This window comes from Eublepharis macularius, chromosome 14 (genome assembly GCF_028583425.1).
Source record: "Eublepharis macularius isolate TG4126 chromosome 14, MPM_Emac_v1.0, whole genome shotgun sequence".
NCBI classification, from domain to species: domain Eukaryota; kingdom Metazoa; phylum Chordata; class Lepidosauria; order Squamata; family Eublepharidae; genus Eublepharis; species Eublepharis macularius.
Genome location: NC_072803.1, coordinates 32,713,334 through 32,732,828, shown reverse-complemented (window position 1 = coordinate 32,732,828; position 19,495 = coordinate 32,713,334). Strand labels below are relative to the sequence as shown.

General features: G+C 45.4%; 2 protein-coding genes across 7 annotated transcripts in view; both read right to left on the bottom strand.

Annotated features, from left to right (window-relative positions):
* PLEKHA2 (pleckstrin homology domain containing A2) overlaps positions 1 to 5,497 on the bottom strand; it is a 73,469-nt gene extending 67,972 nt beyond the window's left edge. The window contains exon 1 of the mRNA XM_054998628.1: positions 5,418 to 5,497. The gene's annotated coding sequence lies outside the window, so the exon portion shown is untranslated. The remainder of the gene's footprint in view (positions 1 to 5,417) is intronic.
* Positions 5,498 to 14,645: 9,148 nt separating this feature from the next.
* The window catches only part of TACC1 (transforming acidic coiled-coil containing protein 1), a 93,646-nt gene continuing 88,796 nt past the window's right edge, over positions 14,646 to 19,495 (bottom strand). For all 6 annotated transcript variants that reach the window (XM_054997173.1, XM_054997172.1, XM_054997170.1 and 3 more), the window contains one exon: positions 14,646 to 19,231. In XM_054997173.1, the coding sequence (XP_054853148.1) occupies positions 19,163 to 19,231 (69 nt within the window). In that variant the 3' untranslated portion in view covers positions 14,646 to 19,162. The remainder of the gene's footprint in view (positions 19,232 to 19,495) is intronic.

Genomic DNA, 19,495 nt, shown 5'->3' with positions numbered 1-19,495 from the left:
AAGGAAGGCTTGTGTGTGGCAACACAGGTAGCAATGGAGTTTGACACAGGTGAGCCTGATCTTGTCAGATTTCAGAAAGTAAGCAGGGTCGGCCTTGGTTAGTATATTAGATGGGAGACCTCCAAAGAAGACCAGAGTTGCAGAGGCAGGCAATGGCAAACCCCCTCTGTTAGTCTCTTGCCATGAAAACCCCACTAGGGGTCACCATAAGCCAACTCTGACTTGAAGGCACTCGCCACAACCACCATTTTGAATAATGGCCCTTAGCCTGCACAGATCCACTTCTTTGTTAAAGCAGCCCTCTTGCAAAATTAGTTGCAGACCAAGGATACATACACAGATATATACATATATGGGGTTGTGTGGCACACGTTTTGCATGCAGAAGGTCCAAGTTTTGACTTATGGCTTCTCCAGTTAAAAAAAAAACTCATGTTGTAAGTGCTGCAAAAGACCCTTCCTCTGCCTAAGACCGTTGAGAATGACTAGGTAGTTATGGTGCCCTGATCTGGTTAGCCCAGGCTAGTGTGACTTTGTCAGGTCTCAGAAGCTAAGCAGGTCAGCCCTGGTTAGTACTTGGATGGGAGATCACCAAGGACATTCAGGGTTGTTATGCAGAGGCATGCAAGAGCAAACTATCATAAATCAGTTGTGACTTGACGGCAAAACAAACCTCCTGTAAGTTAGTTGTGACTATACCCCCCCCAAAAGGGGTAGTCCTGGTAGACATTACTGAGCTAGAATGACCAAAGGTTCAACTTGGTATAAGAAAGCTTTATATATATGCACAGACAGGCACATTCCACCCCCCACCATAAAAGGGTCATTTAACTGAGCAGGAGAGGCATTCAGTGCTTCAGCTACAGAAAAAAAGGTTTTGGACAAAGCATACCAGCCCCGCTAACTGCTTTTTTCAGAACCTCGTCCCCTGGGAAAACTGCCAACTTCCTCTGTGCCTAAGTCTACACAGCTTCCTCTCTGGGTGCTCATAAAGCACATGCTGACTTATGTATTGTAGAAGAGGAAGGCACAAAAAACCCCTTTCACTGAAATAGGAACAGAGAAGACACAACAAGGACCACAGATGCTGAACACCCCTGATAATACCCTCCCCCTGTATCCTTCTAATCGTGATTAAGACTTGAAGAGGTAAAGCCAACTTGGACTCTTTGCTGCTCAACCCTTGTTTGTGCCCCAAAAAGCTACTTATCAACCTAGGCAAGTATTCAAGTAGATTCAGATCAGTGGACAAGTTCACCGAAGTCTGGATGCCTGTACATAACGAGCTTCAACTTGGTTGCCAATACCAAAGAAGGAGAAAAGCAGAAAGCTGGTAAGAGGAGGGCTTCTTCCATAGACAAAGAAGTGGGTTTCTCCTGCTAAATTTTTGCCAGCATCAGAGGAGCCCTCAAAAAAAAAGTGACATGCTTAGGAGTTTGTGTAGCATGCCTTTGCACTGAATGCACTAGAAAGCCTTACACAAACTATGCAGTTCCCTCTCATCACTAATATGGGGATACTGTCAAGGCTGCTGTTAAGGTTTACAAGATAACCTATTTGAAGTGCTTCTGAACATTTGAAAGTGCTGTATAAATCTTAAGCAATTATTATTACATTCATTGTTTGTTTGGCAACAGGAAAAAGGAAAACCTTTTCTCCTACATTTTTCTGGGTCATTCTCAGAGCTGTTTGAGCATATGGACTAAGATAAAAGACACAACATACTTTGTATATATGAAATACACTAACACACAAAGCTGAATGTTTTCGTTAAGCAGCTTATACATCCTTTATTTCTCTCTGTGCCCAGTTTGTCCATTAAAGGCACATCCAAATCTTACTCCATACGTGTACATTCAACCTTGGAAAAGTGTAAGGAGGAGAATAACATCTGCACTGCCCAGTTGAGCCAATGGTAGCAGAACCCCACCCTTGCCAGATCAGGTAATCTCCATTCCCCCAACGGATATCCTGCATTCACATACAATTCTGTTATTCCCACACTGAAGTCCAGTCCAGTCCTGCTCTCGCAGAAATGTGCAACTCACATTTAACTCTGGGGTGCACAGTGAACTTGTGACCACGTATGCGAGCACACACACATTCATGGAGGAGAGGAAAATGATATAAGCCCCACTGGGGAGAAAAGTGGAGTATTAATGAAGTAAATATTAAGCTTCTCATTTTGAGGATAAGCGCTTCCCCATCATAAGGAACTGTAACAAATAAATCAGCGATTCACAGACATTTTGAACAGGATCCACTTTTAAATTTACTATATTATTTGGGACACACTTGCAAAGTTATTTCATGCTACTTCCCCCTCTCTCCAAGAAAAGAATCTCACAACAGGTAACAATGAATACATTTGCAACTTATTTTGGTTTGGTACTTAGAAATATAGTGCATTGTTAAGCAGTAAGCATGCACTACACAGGAGCAAACCCAAGTTTGCCCCGAAGCTACTCAAGAGCTTCCTTTGCTGGCTCCCCCATTCCTCCTCCTCTACCCTCCTACCTTGTTGCCCATCTGCAAGACAATCACTTATAGATCCCAACAACACACAGTTTGATAACTACTGGCCTATGTTGTGGAAGTCAATGTGCCCCCTTTCATAACATCTGAATTCCACCAAGCTCTCGCAATAAGGTTGATATGCAATATTTCCCAGTAGAGGGGGAAATGAGTATTATGAATACCAATGCTTAGGATTCTCAATGGCCAAGGCAAATGGCAGCCACTTCCCCACGGTCAACATCAGGCCCAAGCCCACCAGGGATTTTTACTGTGGATCAGTTCTAGATCTCCCACTCTGCAGGTCAACTGTGCTTCATGAGGCAGTTGCCTCTGTGTATATCCTATACACTGGCAACCCATCAACAAAGCATCTTTATGAACTTGAACAGGGTTCTTCAATGGGGTTGAGGACAGAAATCTTCCCATTCCTTGATTCTAACAGGACTTAGAGTCACATGAAACAGAACAAGAGGAATAGAATGAACTGCAGCATTTCAGGCTACAGGTGGTTACGTGGCTCCTCTATGACAAAAGTTTTGCTTAGAGTACAAAACTAGAAGAACAAGGAGCAGGCTGTTCTAAAACCTGCTCCCCCAAAGTGCTAGCTTTCTACTTGCAGGGTATTTCAAAATATGGCAAATAGATTTTAAAAAATTAAGCTGGGACACACACACCCTTTTGTAACCTGTAGTTTACCATTGCTGTTCTACTGCATGTGTAAACAAGATTCAAATATACCCTCCACTGTCATGTTCCCCCTTCCAGCACAGTTGCAAGTTGCAGTAGGATCTGCAGAGAATGTTCTCTGTTTCCTGGTCCCGCCCCCCCAAATTAAACTGTGCTCATTCTCATTTCCCAGCCTACAATACAGTGGCTGGAGCTGAAGCAGGGATACTGGAGTTCAAATCCCCACCCTGCTATGCAGCTCACTAGGTGATACGGGCCAGTTTCTTTACCTAATCTCCTGGAAGATAAGGTATGGAGGAGGGAGAGAGAGAAGTGACAAGATAAGGAATGTGTAGGCTGTCCTAAGCTCCTTGGAAGAACAGGCCAATTCCAAAGCAATAAATACGTTTTCAAGATATTACCATTCTATTTGGGTGCCACCAACTCAACAACTTTTCTTTCCAGAATACAATAGAAGGCACAAAACTTTTTTAAAAGCATAGATGGGAGCAGGGGGATAGATTTAATTGTGCAGAAAATTGGAAGTTATCATTTTGAGCACCAATAGTCTACAAGTGGTTATCTTTACTAAACACTATACAACTTTTCTACAGCAAGAACAACAATAAGGCAGGTAATGCCTTCTTTTAAGACCAGCCCAAATGATACAACTCATTGTGCAAGCTTTGGAGTTCCCCAGAACTATTTGTCAAGCTGGGTGTTTAAAAAAAACAGAAGGGGAAAAATGCACCTTTTACATCACAGTATTAAGCCTATTTGATGCTAAACTGATTTAAATGGGCACAGGGTGTGGTCAGCTGGCTTCAGATTGAACCCCTGACATTCCCCCCAACCTTTTCTTTTTAACATCCAGTTAAGAGTTGTGGAAAACTCAAACACTTGCACGATGTGTTGTGTTATTTGGTCAGTCTTAATAAAAGGCATTATACAACTTTTGATTTTGGATTTTGCTACAGACCAACACAGGAGACTATTTTAGGAATACAGCAATAATACTAGTTCGCATATATATCACTCTGGAGAGCGTTCACAGTTTTATGCATATCACTGGAGCAATCTATACTTGTAAAATAGGCCAGTATTGCTGTTTCTATATGAATGAGAAATCTATTTAGCTGCAGCCACCTAGCAAGTTCACGGCTGGGGCAAGATTCCAACCCAGGAATCTGCCAGATCACCACCTGCCCATTATACTGCACTCACTGCCACTAGACAGGAATACCCAACCTGAGCTGCCCCACAAAGCCAAGAGCATAGGCAGGTGCCATGTGGCCATGCCTTTTAGAATCCCTGGGCAAGATGCCCAGGAAGCATCACCCACACTTCAAAACCTCAGACCCTCAAGCGGGGCTCAGAACTCTTCAAATGTTGAATGCAACAAGAGCTTAATACCTAGAGAGCAGGCCAGTCTCTGCAAAGGCAAGGGGGGGGGGTCGACAGCTATTTTGAAAGGATGCCTAAATGGAGAATGCCCTGGCAGCTTGTTTGTTCCTGGACTGCAGAAGAGATGGATATCTAGGCTGCAGTCCTATGCATTGTTCAGAGCGACTCCAACTGAACTCAAGTAATAGACCAGGCTGCAGGGCCCTACAACACTTACTTATAAGTGAATTCCGATTTTTTAAAAAAGAAAAAAACACGGGGGTTGGATTGACATCGCGATCCCATGCACATTTACTCGGAAGCGAACACGATGAAACTTCGTGGGGCTTTCTTCGGAGGCCGGGACGTTTATGCTGACATAAAAAGAAAAACCCGCAAATATGAAAGCCACGTCCCCTGCCCTGGAAAGCCCTGGTTTGCTCATTCCAGAGCCCGGCTGAGGCTAGTTGGTGCGTAAAGCCAGGGAATCTGCACACACTCGCAAAGCCTTCTCGTTTCTGGCTTGACACTCCAAGAGTCGCACGGGGGGAGCTCCCTGGCACTTCTAACAGGTTCCGGGGCTGAGCTCGTGGGTGTGTCTGCACGCCACGCACGGAGCACCGCTCCAGCCCAATCGCTCCCCGGCCAGGGGATTCCGTCCCGTGCCTCCATCCTCGCCCTCTCCCAGCGCTGAAGCCGCGTCCTCCTGTCCCACCTCCAGGGGTGCAAGACCCCTGCTCCGGCACAACCCCTTCTCCCCTGCCGGGCGCATACGCGCTTTCCCACGGCAAGGCGCGCCGTGCCTGTTGCGCGCGTCCTCCCCGGGCCCATCGGCGGAGTTTTCGGACTCACCAAGCTGCGTCCCGGGACTGCGTCGGGGGCTCGGCCGGCGGGGCCCGGACATGGCGCTCAGGCTCCGTCGAGGCTGCGAGCTGCTCCCAGCGGCATCAGGGGGATCGCGCCAGGCTCTCTCCAGCGCCTCTTTTTTCCGGGTTCGTTACGTCTCCCATTAGCCAAACCCAGCCCCGGATGTGAGTGCAGGGCGCGCAGAAAGGCTGCCTGCTGAGCGCAGCGGCGTGCCTCCGGCCGGCGCCCGCAGAACGCCCCATCGCGGCTGGAGCCAGCCGAGGGACCCGCTCGGGAGCTGCTGCGATCCTCGACCCCGGCGGAGCGCGCGGCTATTCCAATCCTGGCCACGCTGTGCGCCGAAAGGAGCCTCTCGCAGTGGCCAGTTAAAAATGGACAATGTATTCCTATTCTTTTCTCTGCCCGACGCGCAGACACCAAAGCTGTAAGCCTTGCAGATTTACTCGAGAGCACCCCACTGGCTTCCTTCTGAGTAAAAACGCACAGGCTCCGGCCGGACAGCTGCAATCCTGGGCGCTCTTCTTTGGGAGCAAGGTGCACTGAAATGATGAGTGCGGTGGAGGGGGGGGGAAATAGGTATTTAAAACTAAGTAGTTAAATAGTACAGGACCAGGAAAACACAGTGTAGCCCCCGACCTTTGTCCAGTTATCGCTTTTTAATTTGAGTGCTTGATAGGTGCCAAGTGAACATTATACAGATACATGGCAATAAAACGGTGTTTCCAGGTTTTTAAAAAGGGTTTAGTGCTCAGATTTTTTAAAAAAGAAATTGTACAATTTAGGATCTCTGGAAGCTGCTCTGTTATACGGTAAAAACTGTGGTGGATGCTTCAGATGGAAAAGTATGGGCAACAGTATGGTAGACAGACAGAATTAATACATAGAGGGCGATCACTGAGTGAGAAGTTGAGTTGGACAAGGACATGGTATTGCTCTTACCCTTCAGTAGGCATGGCATGAGAACTTCCCTGGTGGTTTGTGCCCCATGTTAAACCATGGAAGGGATAAACCATTTGGATTTTCCACGTCAGCCTTACCCTCAAAGTTTTCTTCAGCCTTCACCACAACGCAATACTGAAAGAAATGTTTGGAAGGATGTGATTGCAATTGATACTTGCCCCCCAAACCCTTTGATGAATAGACTGTTTTCCTCTCTTATGGCCAAATTGGGTTTTGTATATTTATGGTTTGAATTTATTTTCACATGTGCTGGGCAGGGGAACATCTTTTGAGTCTCTCACCCCAGTACTTTTGTACCCAGGTGTGGAAGATGTTTTCACATGGGACAAAGGAAGGCCCAAGTCTGCATTTAGTTAAATTGGTCTGTCATATGAAACCAAGGCTGACATTGATAATGTTGTGTGTTTTCCCATACAAGTAAGACTTAGATGGCCCAGGCTAGCCTGATCTTATCAGATTTCAGAAGCTAAGTAAGGTCAGCCCTGGCAGGCAATGGCAAACCACCTCTGAATATCTCTTGCCTTGGAATCCTTACAAGGTGGCCAGAACTGAGCTAGCAGATGCAATCCAGAGAGACTCTTTAAATTCCAGAGAGCAGTGGGAAATTAGGTAGTTGCAGCTTCTCCCCCACTCTCATTATTCTGCCATCTCCCCTCTTTGGGATGAGCAGGACATTGTGAGAAGCCAAGCCACAGTTGCCTGTTTTCCTGTATCATCAGGAAATTTAAAGTCACATCGTAGATCTCTGAGTAACAACCTTGCAAATCTATAGGTAGATAAATCTCTGCATGTCTTAATCATACAACAAATACATCCAGGAGAGTAAAGCATTTATATAAAGACTTTTGAATGTGGGCCTGCCTTATAGGGGTGTTGTTATAAAGATTAGTGAGAATCTTTACATAAAGCACTTTGCCACATACATTATCTCCGTAATGTGAATGGGCCACAGTTATCTCCACATGGTGCGAAGAGTCTAAGAGAGAATTTGTGGTAAATACAGAATTGGTTACCCAGGACTTTCTTATCTGTCTGTAAAGCCAGTTTGTTCATGATTGCTTATGTGCCCCTTGCTTCAGTTCTGATGGAAAACCCTTTGGCCTAATTCTGGTGTAATGTACATGCTTGGACTTTTTTTTTTGGTTAGCGATTCCATTTGACATACACATGGGAAATTATGCAGAATTGCTTAATGTGATTTTTCCAGGAAGTATCTGATAAGTAGGCTAGGGAACCTTGGGGGGAGGGGGAGTCAGGTTCCCTTTCGCAAGCAGGTATGTATCTGTGCTACATTTATGCCAGGCTCTATTATCTTGTATACTATTGAACTGAGACAACTGAAAATATTTAGCTTGCTCTGCCAAAGGGAACTTCTCAAACTTAATCATGGGAAGAACATTGCATGGTCTGTGGTTGAAAAGGAAATGCCTATTCATAACTAGTTACTTGATGGTCAAGAGCGTGAGAAAGTTATTACCTTTAAATATCTGGGCATTTGGTCTAAAATTGCAGGGAGATGTTGGAGGACCTGCTGGGTATATAACAAAGGCAGAGGATTTAGGCCTATTTGCAAGAAACAGGATTCTTCCCAGCATTCAGTAGTTTTTGATGCTAAGAATATAACAAAAGAGAATGAAACCATGAATTTGAGAGATTGGAAGTGATACTGATATGTTCCCCCCTTGATTGGCTGACACCAAAACCTCATAGTAAGATCTCAAGGTGGCTGCAGGAACTCTGCTGAGACAAATACTCCAGAACAAACGTACCTTCAGTGACATTTTGCACTGCTGAAAACAATGTGCACAAATCCCCTAAAGGAATAGGGATGGGGCATTGTGACACAGTAGTTCCACTCCTACTTGAAGGGTCATTTGCAGCAAGTAGCCATGGATGACTGCTACTCACTCTCTAGGTTTTATCCTGTGGGGTACAGCAAGGTTCCGCAGTATCCCTGCTATTTTTAAAGCATATGCTACTCATCCAGAGTGCAGAGTGCAGAGACATCAATGTGCTGATCACATTTAGCTCTACTTTTCACCTAGCTTCCACTTTTCAGCAAATCCAGATTCAGTGCCAGGATTATTTTTAGGAAGATTTGTATGCCACTTCTCTAGAGTCCTCTTCAAACTAGTTAACGATTAAAAAAATGAAAATAAATCCAATAAAACAGTAAAATGGCTCAGTAACGCTAACTCTGCCACCAAGAAAACCATCCCACTGTAACAGCCATAAAACCACCAGCCAATGAAAGCATAAAAGCACCATGAAAAGTCTTAAGAGCAGTTTTTTTTTCTGGGAAAAGAGGTGGTGGAACTCAGTGGTGGAACTCAAGACCGCACAATGATGTCACTTTGGGTCAGCTGGAACAAGGGGGGAGTTTTTTAAAGTTTAAATTGCCCTTGGCAAAAATGGTCACATGGCTGGTGGCCCCACCCCCTGATCAGCGCCAGATCCAGGGTTGCCCACGCCTGGGGCAACCCTTGGCTTACTGCCTTGCGCACGCGCAGCGCACACGCGCTTCCCGGCGCTGCGTGATGACATCACTTTGGTGACATCATCATGCAGGGCGGACAGAGGCAGTGTGTGGAGCTGAGAAGCCGCCCGCCCTCATTCGCCTCCCTGCAGGCGAATGGCGTGGGTGGCCTCGCAGCTCCCTGCTCTTCCACCTGCTCCGCAGGACGGGGGGGGCAGCCAGCTTGCCGCGCACCCCCTGCCCTCCAGGGCAGGTGAAAGCAGCGCGGGGGGCTGCGAGGCCGCCCGAGCCATTCGCCTCCCTGCAGGACGGGGCGGCCGGCTTGCCGGGCACCCCCTGCCCTCCAAGACAGGCAAGAGGCAGCACGGGTCCCCGTGCTGCTTTCGCCTGCGCCGCAGTATGGGGAACAGCTGGCTTGCCGCACACCCCCTGCCTTCCAGGGCAGGCGAAAGCAGCGCGGGGGGCTCCGAGGCCGCCTGCGCCATTTGCCTCCCCGCAGGCGAATGGCGCGGGCGGCCTCGCAGCCCCCCGTGCTGCTTTTGCCTGCCTCGCAGGACAGGGGGTGGCCGGCTTGTCGCGCACCCCCTGCCCTGCAGGGCAGGCAAAAGGCAGCGCGGGGGCTGCAAGGCTGCCCGCACTGCCGCCTGCGCGCTCCGGCAGCTGGGAGCTGCTCCCAGTGCCCCCTCCCTGGCGGTGCCGGGGGCAGACTAACCCCCCGCCCCCCCCGTAGATCCGGCCCTGCCCCTGATCTCCAGACAGAGGGGAGTTTAGATTGCCCTCTGCGCTGTGCTCGGCGCCGTGGAGAGCAAGCTAAACTCCCCTCTGTCTGGAGATCAGGGGGCGGGGCCTCCGGCCATGTGACCATTTTTAAGAGGGGCTGGAACTTGGTTCCACAGCGTTCCTGCTGAAAAAAAGCCCTGTTTAAGAGGAAAAAATTAAAAATAAAAAAAGTTGAGATGCGGGCCATAAAATAGAAAAACAGACAACATAATAAAACTTCAGTTAAATCCTGGGTCAAGATAAATGCTTTATTGTAGCCTGGCACCTGTTTGAGTTACGAAGCAGGTGGTTCACAGTTCAAATGTCAACTCTGTCATGAATTTACTAGGCAAACAAGCCTTTCTCTGTCAATCTCACCTCCACTGCCTGCCCTCCTTCATGCTAGCATCCAACATTGCAGCCTATTTTTCTCTGATATCTATTATCGCCACCATCCTTGTTCCACATAAGACATTTTGGTGCCCAAGGCAGAAAATCCCAATGGAATAAACTAAGTAACTGGCAATTTGCTTCCCTTTTAAAGTACCCCCAAACCTATCAGATATATTTTTATCCCAACTTTCCTCTGATGAGTTCAGGGCTGTGTACGTGATTATCCCCTCCTCCATTCTGTTGTCACTAAAAACCTGTGAGATGGGTTGCAGTGAGACAGAGAGACTGTGAGATTGGACCAGCATGTTTCATGGCCATGTGGGGAACTTGAACCCAGGTCTTCCAAATCCTAAAGCAACATTCTAACCCCCACACACTATACTGGTTGTATCAATCTGCTGCCTGTAGCTGGCCATCTTCACCCCTTCCTAATGCTAGGCATGGTCCTGCTGCCAGCTGGGTTCAAGCAGCAGAAAGCATGACCATTCATGGCCTAGTTTTGTTGCTTTTATAATTGGTGTAACATATTATATATTTATTTATTTGATATATATATTAAAAGCCTAGCTTATACTTTCAATAGAATGAGTGGTGGTAAATAATTTCTTGGTTTGTTCCTTTCCATTGTACAGATGTTGGGATAGGCACTGCATGCTTGACTGCACTCCCATCACAATTTTCCTGCATTAGAGTTGCCAGCTCTGGCTTGGGAAATTCCTGGAAATTTGAGGGGCAGTGCCTAGAAATTTGGATTTGCGGGTAGAGGCCGACCCATGATGTCATTTCCTGCGAAAACCAGAAGTGATGTCATGGTGTCAGGGATGAAACAGTAGTGTTTTTAGTGAATTGCAGGGTGTCTTTTTTCACTGGAAGTGACATCACACACCACTGCAATGCTAGCATGCCCACCCCATTCCCCCCCCCCCCACTAGCCTTTGCTGAGAGGTCTTGTCACAACGGGACAACTGGCAAGTCTACTGGAAATAGCAGTGCGTGTGAAAGGAAGCACAGTGGGGATGTGATGCATGAACTGTGTCCTCCAAAGGTACCATTTTCTTCTGGGGAACTGATCTATATAGTCTGGAGACTGTATCAGAGCCCACCTGGAGGTTGGCAACTGTGGCCTGCATGCAGAAAAAATAGCATGGCAGCTCAGCTCTTCTTACCTGTTTTTGCCTCAGGTGGGTAGAGTGATTTTAATATAGGGCATATTCAAAAATTCAGTTTTTCAACCAACAGCCTGACAGAAAACAATCTAGGAACAGCGTTACCATTTATGCCTGTTGAAACTGTAGCCCTCAGCTTCTGCATCTTTTTCCTGACATGTTGGCAAGTGTGGAAGGATCTGTTCAAGGCAGAGACAACATCCCAACTCCAGTTCATTTTTGATGGATTTGCATCGCTCTATTTTTTCAACATATGTGGGAAATGGCAGTTTTACCAGAGTTTTCTCAAAAACCACCGCATACATCCTCCTGTTTCTCTCCTCCTTTCCTTTAGTAACTGAAATATTCCACAATTACTTTAAAAAAAACTTGGAGCATCTTTTGCAACCTTGTGACTGCTAGAGAATGTAGATCTGAAACATTTTTTCTGTGACAGAGTCAGATGGGAAGAGATCATGCACACACACAACAGAGCTATTTATAGAACCTGGAAATCTTGCTGTTGGCTTCTCTTCCAAAGAATGAGCTGCTCTCCAACTGCTTTGCTTGAAACCCTGTGGGCCACAATTTCAGTGTGCCAATGTGCTTTTTAGGGGCAGCAGGAAAAGAGAGCAGCCATACTGAAGGCTTTGTAGGCCCATAACACACTTGAATTTTATCTAGTCATAATTTGGGGGTGGTACATTTCCTGTATATCTTGGTACCCCTCTCTCTTGTGGATTCTTTCCAGACCAGGCCTGTTGCTAAGCAACAGCAAGTCCTCTGGTTCTGGCCTAACAAAATGGCCAAGACTAGAGCCAAGGCCACTGCGTGCCTGGAATCTGAAGGCAACAGGAGGAAAGAGGAACCAGGAGTTTGTCTGACATGCAGGTCAGGCTAGAGTTGTCAACTGACCAGGAAAAAAATGGGTTGACTTGCTTCTGTGCCTTAACAGCTTGATCTGTAGAAATCAGAAGTTCTTCACAACATGGAAGCAAGCATAATCACCTGCCAATGTCCAAGACCTACAGGTGTCAGGTCTGGAAGAGAGATGAGTAAAATGAGTGAAGAAATGGGATAGTTTTAGCCAGGCCTTCTTTTTTTCTATAAAAAGTGCCCAGTACTTACGATGTTTGCTGCCAGTGCCTTGGGAGCCTAAGCCCCGACTGCCAAAAAAGGCACCAGTACTGCAAAAAGAGGAGTCGGTACTATACCAGCAAATACCATCAGAAAAAAAAGGCTTTGGTTTAGCACAGAAACAGAACCCACAGTACTTGCAGACTAAATGAGAACCGCAGTTAAAGAGTCACATCCCATTTTTATCTGCAAATCTGCTTTCTGTTTGACTGTTCTCATTTCTGAATGAAAGGGTTTGTTTCCTCAAAATGAACAGAGCCCTCAAGTGGCCGAGGAGGTGGTGTGCTGGTCTGCCCTCTGGGAAAACAGCTGCATGGGATTGCTCACATCTGCACATTTGAGTTCTCATGATGATGAGGTATAAAGGAAGGGAGGCGATTCATGCTTCGAGGGAAAACAGAGTTGACAGAGGGATAAACGGCTGTAAATATTATTAAGTGAGCAAGATGTTTGGATACAGAAATTGCTGCTGATTCATGTCTCCTGCAATTCTCCTAGTATAACTTGGCCCTGTCCTACAGATGCGTCATGTTGGCATGAAAGTTCTTTACATGGTCTTCACAGTTGTGTACCTCTATGGGATAAGGCGCCCAGGGTTTGACTTGAACTTTTTGGGTTTTAGCCTCCTTCTGCAGGGGAAGGAGTTATAGTTCAGTGTCAAGAGCCAGAAATAAAGGGGCAAGCTTATGTTTCACAGCCTATTGGCCATTCTGAAATTTATACCATCCAATTTCCCCCCTCTTTCTGTAAGAGGGACTAAGGGGCAATCACAAATACCAGCATCAGTGTATTGAACATTAAATGTATGGTTCACACCAATCACAAAAATAGCAGAACAGGCCACCTACAATCAAAGTAGGGATTTCTACATATTCAGGTCTTCCCAGGTATGCAGAAAAATAAACGTAAATTAACCAAACCTCCATCCTAAAAGAATTCTGCTTTGATGAGGGCAGGTGATATTAAGCAAGACTCTAATCTGGAGAACCAAGTTTGATTCCCCACTCCTCTGCTTGAAGTCAGCTGGGTGACCTTGGCTCAGTCACAGCTCTCTCAGAGCTCTCTCAGCCCCACCCACCTCTAACACACTTTGTAAACCGCTCCGAGTGTGGCATCAAGTTGTCCTGAAGGGCAGTATATAATTCGAATGTTATTGTTGTTGTTATCTCCAGTTAAAAGGACCAGGCAGTAAGTGATGGGGAAAGACCTCTGCCCGAGACCCTGAAGAGCTGATGTCAGGCTGAGTAGACAGTAAGTTCACAAAAATCCTTTAGTGAAGCTTATCAATATTTGGGTTCAGGCTGCTTGCTTTGTAAGCTTCTCTAAGACCAGGAGTTACCACTTTGGATAACGTAACTAAGGTTAGCACAGACAGAATGCCTATCACGTATTGTTATTACAAAAACACACCCTCCAGAATTTTGAATGGATATGTAAACTGTTCTCTGCATCAACCTACTTGGGTAGAAAGACTCAATCACCCACATGCACTGGTGCATTTTTCTGCCAAGAAAATGTGGGATGGACTAATTGGATGAACAGGTATATAGTGATTCACTTTACAGCTACAATATGCACAATTTGGTAAGCACAACATGTATTATTCATGAACTAGAGTACACAAATCCCAAAACATTATAAGAAGTTGTCTTGTTTCAAGAAGGGACCCCCCCCCCCAACATAGCACTCCTTCACTCACAGCACTGAAACTAACTTTGGGAGGAGATGAAAGGAAATTTCACAGGGGTGATTGTGTTGATTTTGTACTGGGCCCTGTGCTGTGCAGTCTTGCATATCTCTCACCCCTACCCCAAGAGTTTACCCACCAAACTAAGAGCTAAATTCCTCTAACAGAATTGAAAAGGACAGCAACAATCCATTCCAAAGACCACTCTGGCACATAACTGCCAACTGTTCAGGCCTCTATTTAGTAACAAGTGTTTTGTACTGGGTGGCCTTTGGAAATAATGTTCTACTAGGTTGGATCCAGTCAGCCTTTACACTCAGTCCCACCCAATTCCTTTCTATACTACAGGACCCATCCGACATGGCTTTTGTATCTACAAATCCTCAATGTAGCCTTTTTGAGTGGTTAAGAGTATGCCTCTTCATCAGTCAGAGTTGGATCCGATTGACTCACTGCACATCTCAGCCCTGACCAGCCAAAGCTGGCCCTCTGACTCCATTCACTGATCAGCCCTAACAAAAAAAATGCCTCACAAAAGGGATGTGGTGGTTCAAATTTCAGAATGGAGTTTCATAGCCTGATCTGACTTTGCTCACAGGTGAATCATAAGATGGCACCCTCCTTGGAAAACAAATTCTGCCAATAAAAGTCATTCCCAAGTTGGAAACTCGTTATTTTTATTCAGGCAATGGAACATGGAAAAAATATATTAGTAATCATTATAATAATCCGATTTGTGTGAGTATAACTCTTACAAATATTTACTTGACATAGAAAAGGGAAATAATCATACATATCAAATGTGTGAATGCAGCAAGTTACTTACACCCACTGTACAAACTGACCCAAACTGCAGGAGTTTCTTGTCTTGGATGTCAGAGAACAGTAAACAGTAATGTTAATAATTCTTGGGGACTTTATTGCAGACAGTACACTGGCAGAAAGCAAGAGTGGTGGGTTTACAGGCAAAATCCTTTGTGCAAAAGGCTGCTTAGATTTCATTGCAGGAAGTGGGAGAGACAGAGAGAGATGCTTGGAACCAGAGAACAGCAAACCCCCTCTGTTCAGGTTTGGAAATAATCCAGATCAGAATCTTTTTTTCTCATCAGGTCAGGATTTTTTTTATTCTGGCCAAGACTTGGTGTATCATTGTGTTTTATTTTCTGGATTTTGAATTCAGGGCACCTGTTTATCTTAACATAAGCACTGATTTGCCCATCAGGAAGGGAATCATAAGCCTATACCTCTTATAATATGAGAATACTTTTGAGTCTGCACACTGCTTCTGCTGCCACCGGACCTAAAGTGGCAGGAACAGTGACAAAGTACTTGGTAGCTCAAAAAACAGACTGGGTAACGCAGGTCATCCCAGTGCCAAAACCATTTCTGCAGGTGAGCAGGTGCCAAAAACATGACGACAACAAAAGTGTGCCTGTCTGCTGCATAGACCCTGCAGCTCCACTTATGTTTGGAGCCCTGACACTAATCACTCAGGGGCAGCTATGCAATGAAACCACCATGCAATCAAGTTAAGTGCTGGTGCAGATACATTCTTGCTAAGCCTACGTATTGCCTGCTATCAGGTCCAGCAGCCATCTTTCAAATCCTCCTGCAAACATTAAAGATGGGCAGAAGCTATGTTCCTGTAAGGATGAGATCACAGGGGTAGAACCAGTGGTCAGTTCAGATGGCATACCTTCCTTCTTGCTATACAAGAGTGTATGAGGTGCAACAGTTCCACAAATTTAAATCACACACACCATCCATGGTATAGAACTTTAGCCATTATCTATATCTATCTATATACATTTTAAAATATCTGCCCAAACTATAATAACCATATTATAGTTAATAATGTAATTCCTTAGGAATCTTGTTCGCCCACATTTAAAGTGGCATGCTTGAGAGGCACACAACACGAGAGTATTCGGCACAGTGCGTGCACACAAACAACAAACAAAAGTGCAACCATTAGAACCCAGAGAAAAAGTGAGAGATGCTATCAAACCGTGAGGCTTTGGCAGAGGAGGAGGGGAAGTGCCTAAAGGGTTTTTATTTGTAACCTGCAAAAGTGATCAACATCATATTTCCAGATGGCAAGGATTGTGATTTCGTAAGTGATGGGAATATTTTTTTTTATAACCACAAGCTTAGCAACAGAGCTCCTTTCAAACACTAAAATACAAAATAGACATTATGTATGGCATGAGTCAGGGTTCCACCAAACCAACGCTGTTCTTTGAACAGCAATCATGTAATATCGGAGAACCTTAGTTCCCAAGTGCACCAGGAGCTGATTTGGCTTGGGACTGCAGTGCTGAGGGAGGATGGGCTTCACCTTCCTCCCCACATCATTTTCCAGAGCTGAAGCAACCTTGGAAATCCCAGTTTGCTCCACTGCAGGGCTCCACCTGCACTGAATACTGCATGTGGGGATCAGGCCAGATGTAACATCTAATTTGGATCTAACTGTTCCTTCTCCATAGGTCCTGCTCTTAATTAAAAAAAACCTTATCAGAAATTTTGAGATTCAATATACTGCTTCAGAACTCAAGCTTAAAGAGGGAGTCTAGCTCCTCCTTCAGTAATCTGGGGCATAAGTAAACCCTTAGAGTCTCACCGACATGCTTTGTTTTTCCTGGGTACATCTCTGATTCAGATCAGATATGTTCTGTGAGCTCTGTTTCTCCCAGGCACACAGGAGTCCGATTCAGACTGGAATTGTGAAGCATGGACAGAAAGCTTATACATACTGCCACCCCAATACCATTTTCTTGACCTAAAACAGCTCCTGGGAGCATTTATTTGCCCTGTTGGGAGTTGCACATGGCTACACATCAACTTCCCAACACAGCAAATGATGGCTTCCTGGGGCCATGGAAAATGGTGAGGGCAGGGGGGAGGTCTCAGTTCCTTCTCTCTGCACAAACCAGGGACCTACCTATATGCCTGGGACAAGCAGAGAGCCCCCAACTAGGGGACATATCCAGGAAAAATGTATCATGCAGTTAGGCCCATTATTTGAGAGTAAGACTGCCCCTTCAGATCCTCAAAAAGGAACTGAGTATCTGGTGGTCCCAAGCCTCCTATACAGCCAGATAGTATCTGAATGTCCTATCTGGGCTGAAGGATGGAGTGATGTCTCCAAACATATTCAGTTCCACTTGCTGACAAGCAAGAGACTCTGGAGGTCCTTCTTTCCCCTGCTATTCCTAATTCATTTATTCATTCAATTGCACATGTATGCTGACTGGCCTGGTAAGGAAATTGGACTGTGGCTAGTCTCTGTTCCACAACAGCAATTTGTTGACAACAAGCAGTAGAATGAGAAAAGCAGAAAGCAGAGTGCAACCGGAATATACGCAGCCTTGTTAGGAATGAGAGAGATTCCAAGCAAGCTTGCTTTTAAAACCAAGCCTTTCATCTAGAAAGATAGCCTCTCTAACCTCAGAAGCAATGGAGTTAGTCCTCCAGTAACTGAGAGGCACTCTCTTCTCCAGCTGATAACTGCCTGCTATTACACATGGGTGATGTGGAAACTATGGCTCATCACCGTTGGCTCACACTGAGCCTTCAGAATGTGCCTGGAGATTATGTCCACAACACTGGCAGCTTTGGGAGATGGAGCCTGTCTGAGGTTCTCAGGAACCCAAATTGTAAAGACAGTTGCATGTAAAATTTAGGCACTGCAGAATCACAGAAGATGGAACATCCAGAAAATACCCATCACATGTAGCACAGCCCATAGCTTTGAAGTATCAGCTTCACCTGACTAAGACAAGTCATGTCTCTACAAGGCAGGGAGGCATCCCAGGTTAAAAGAAAGAAATCTGACTACAGTTGGACCACATTAGACTTCAATGCAAGCATGGCACAAAAACAAACAACAACAGGAAATTTCCTTGTAGGGATATTCAAAGTGCTTGCATAATTCTGCACCAGACTAACCAAAGGGGCAAAAACAGACTCTAGGATGAATGCAGACACACAGATGTCTAATTGATGCCCCTGTATGGGCTGACAAGTACATCTTAGAAGTCCTCGACTTCACTTTACACAATTTCAACAGGAGCACAAACTCCCCAAGGAATTAGACATCAACCTACTTATCCGGGGTGTGTGTGTGTGTTACATTTTAGGTTTTAAATTATTTAAGGTCCCCTGGGAACCTTGAGAATGGCAGATATATGTAAGCAGAGGATGGTTTTGAGGATGTCAGATATATGAAAGCAGAAACCAGGCATCCAGTCCTTTGCTCACTTACCAGAGATATATCTTGGAAACCCTGGTTTAACCAAGAACAGAATTTTCATTGCATAATTTTGAACTTCTAATGGCTGCTCTCTACCTGGAAAGGCCCTGCATTCCATGTGCAATCTAAAATGTGTGCTCTTTCAGAGAGGTCTCATTCCTCATGCTATGGCACTAAAGTGCACTAGCAGACAATCAGGCACTTCTTTTCCTGGTTGCTGGGTCATGACCCACAAAGACTTGTTCTCCTAGGAGCTAACAAACTTTGACTTGGATCTCACGTGCTATCCACCCATGGAAACCAATCTGAGCTTCATCCTGTGAGTTGAAACTGTTGCATTTGAGCTGTCCTCATTTCTCATGCCCTCAGATATAGATTTTCCACTTGCATCTTTCTCACACTAATTTCCAGCTGCAAATAATGTGGCACATACTGCGGTAAGCTGCACCTGATACTGGTCTATCCCATCAACCAAAACTGCAGACTTGATCAACAATGCCCCTTTTCATTAGGCAACTGTTCTTGAGGCAGCAATCCAGTACCTTCTGTGGGCTGGATCCCTACCCTAATTTTCAGAGCTGAGTGGCTGTTCCCACACATAGTAACAAATAATACATCTCTAACACATACCTTGCCTATACCAAGTTGGGCACATTCAAGGAACTGGGGGTGCCAGCTAAAAGTTAGCAGCAGAAATGTACGGAGATACAAACCAGCGAAATGCTGAAAGTGAATATAGATCAAGGCCTCTGGATCTTGCAGATGGCAACTGCTCAATTTGGAAGCTGGGTGTTATGTGTGCTTTTCTTTCTGCTGCAGGGAAAGATTATTTCTGGGAAATAAGGCAAGGTGCTTGCTTGAAGATGCAGACAGACGAAAAGGAAGCAGTCAAGCATGGGGCTCTAGACCACAGCGTATGGATCAGTCAGTCTTTCCTAGCTTGGCAATCAGCTCATCACAAATCTTGGTCAGTTCTTCAATTTCCTGGTTCTGGAAGATTAGGGGGGAAATTGTAAGAAGGTAATAAAGTGCTGCTTCATCATATCACTCCTCCTAAGACTGACTAGAGCAGTGGTTTCTATCTGTATATCAGATTGCAAACACCAGGTTTGGAATTTTCAAGATCAAATAAGGGATCTCTAGTGCAATGGAATATCTTCTTAATTGAAAAACATAATCTTTGTGCAATAATCTCTCTATAGTTTTGTCCTTCCATAGAGACTCAGGATTTAACAGGTTAACTAACATAGTTCT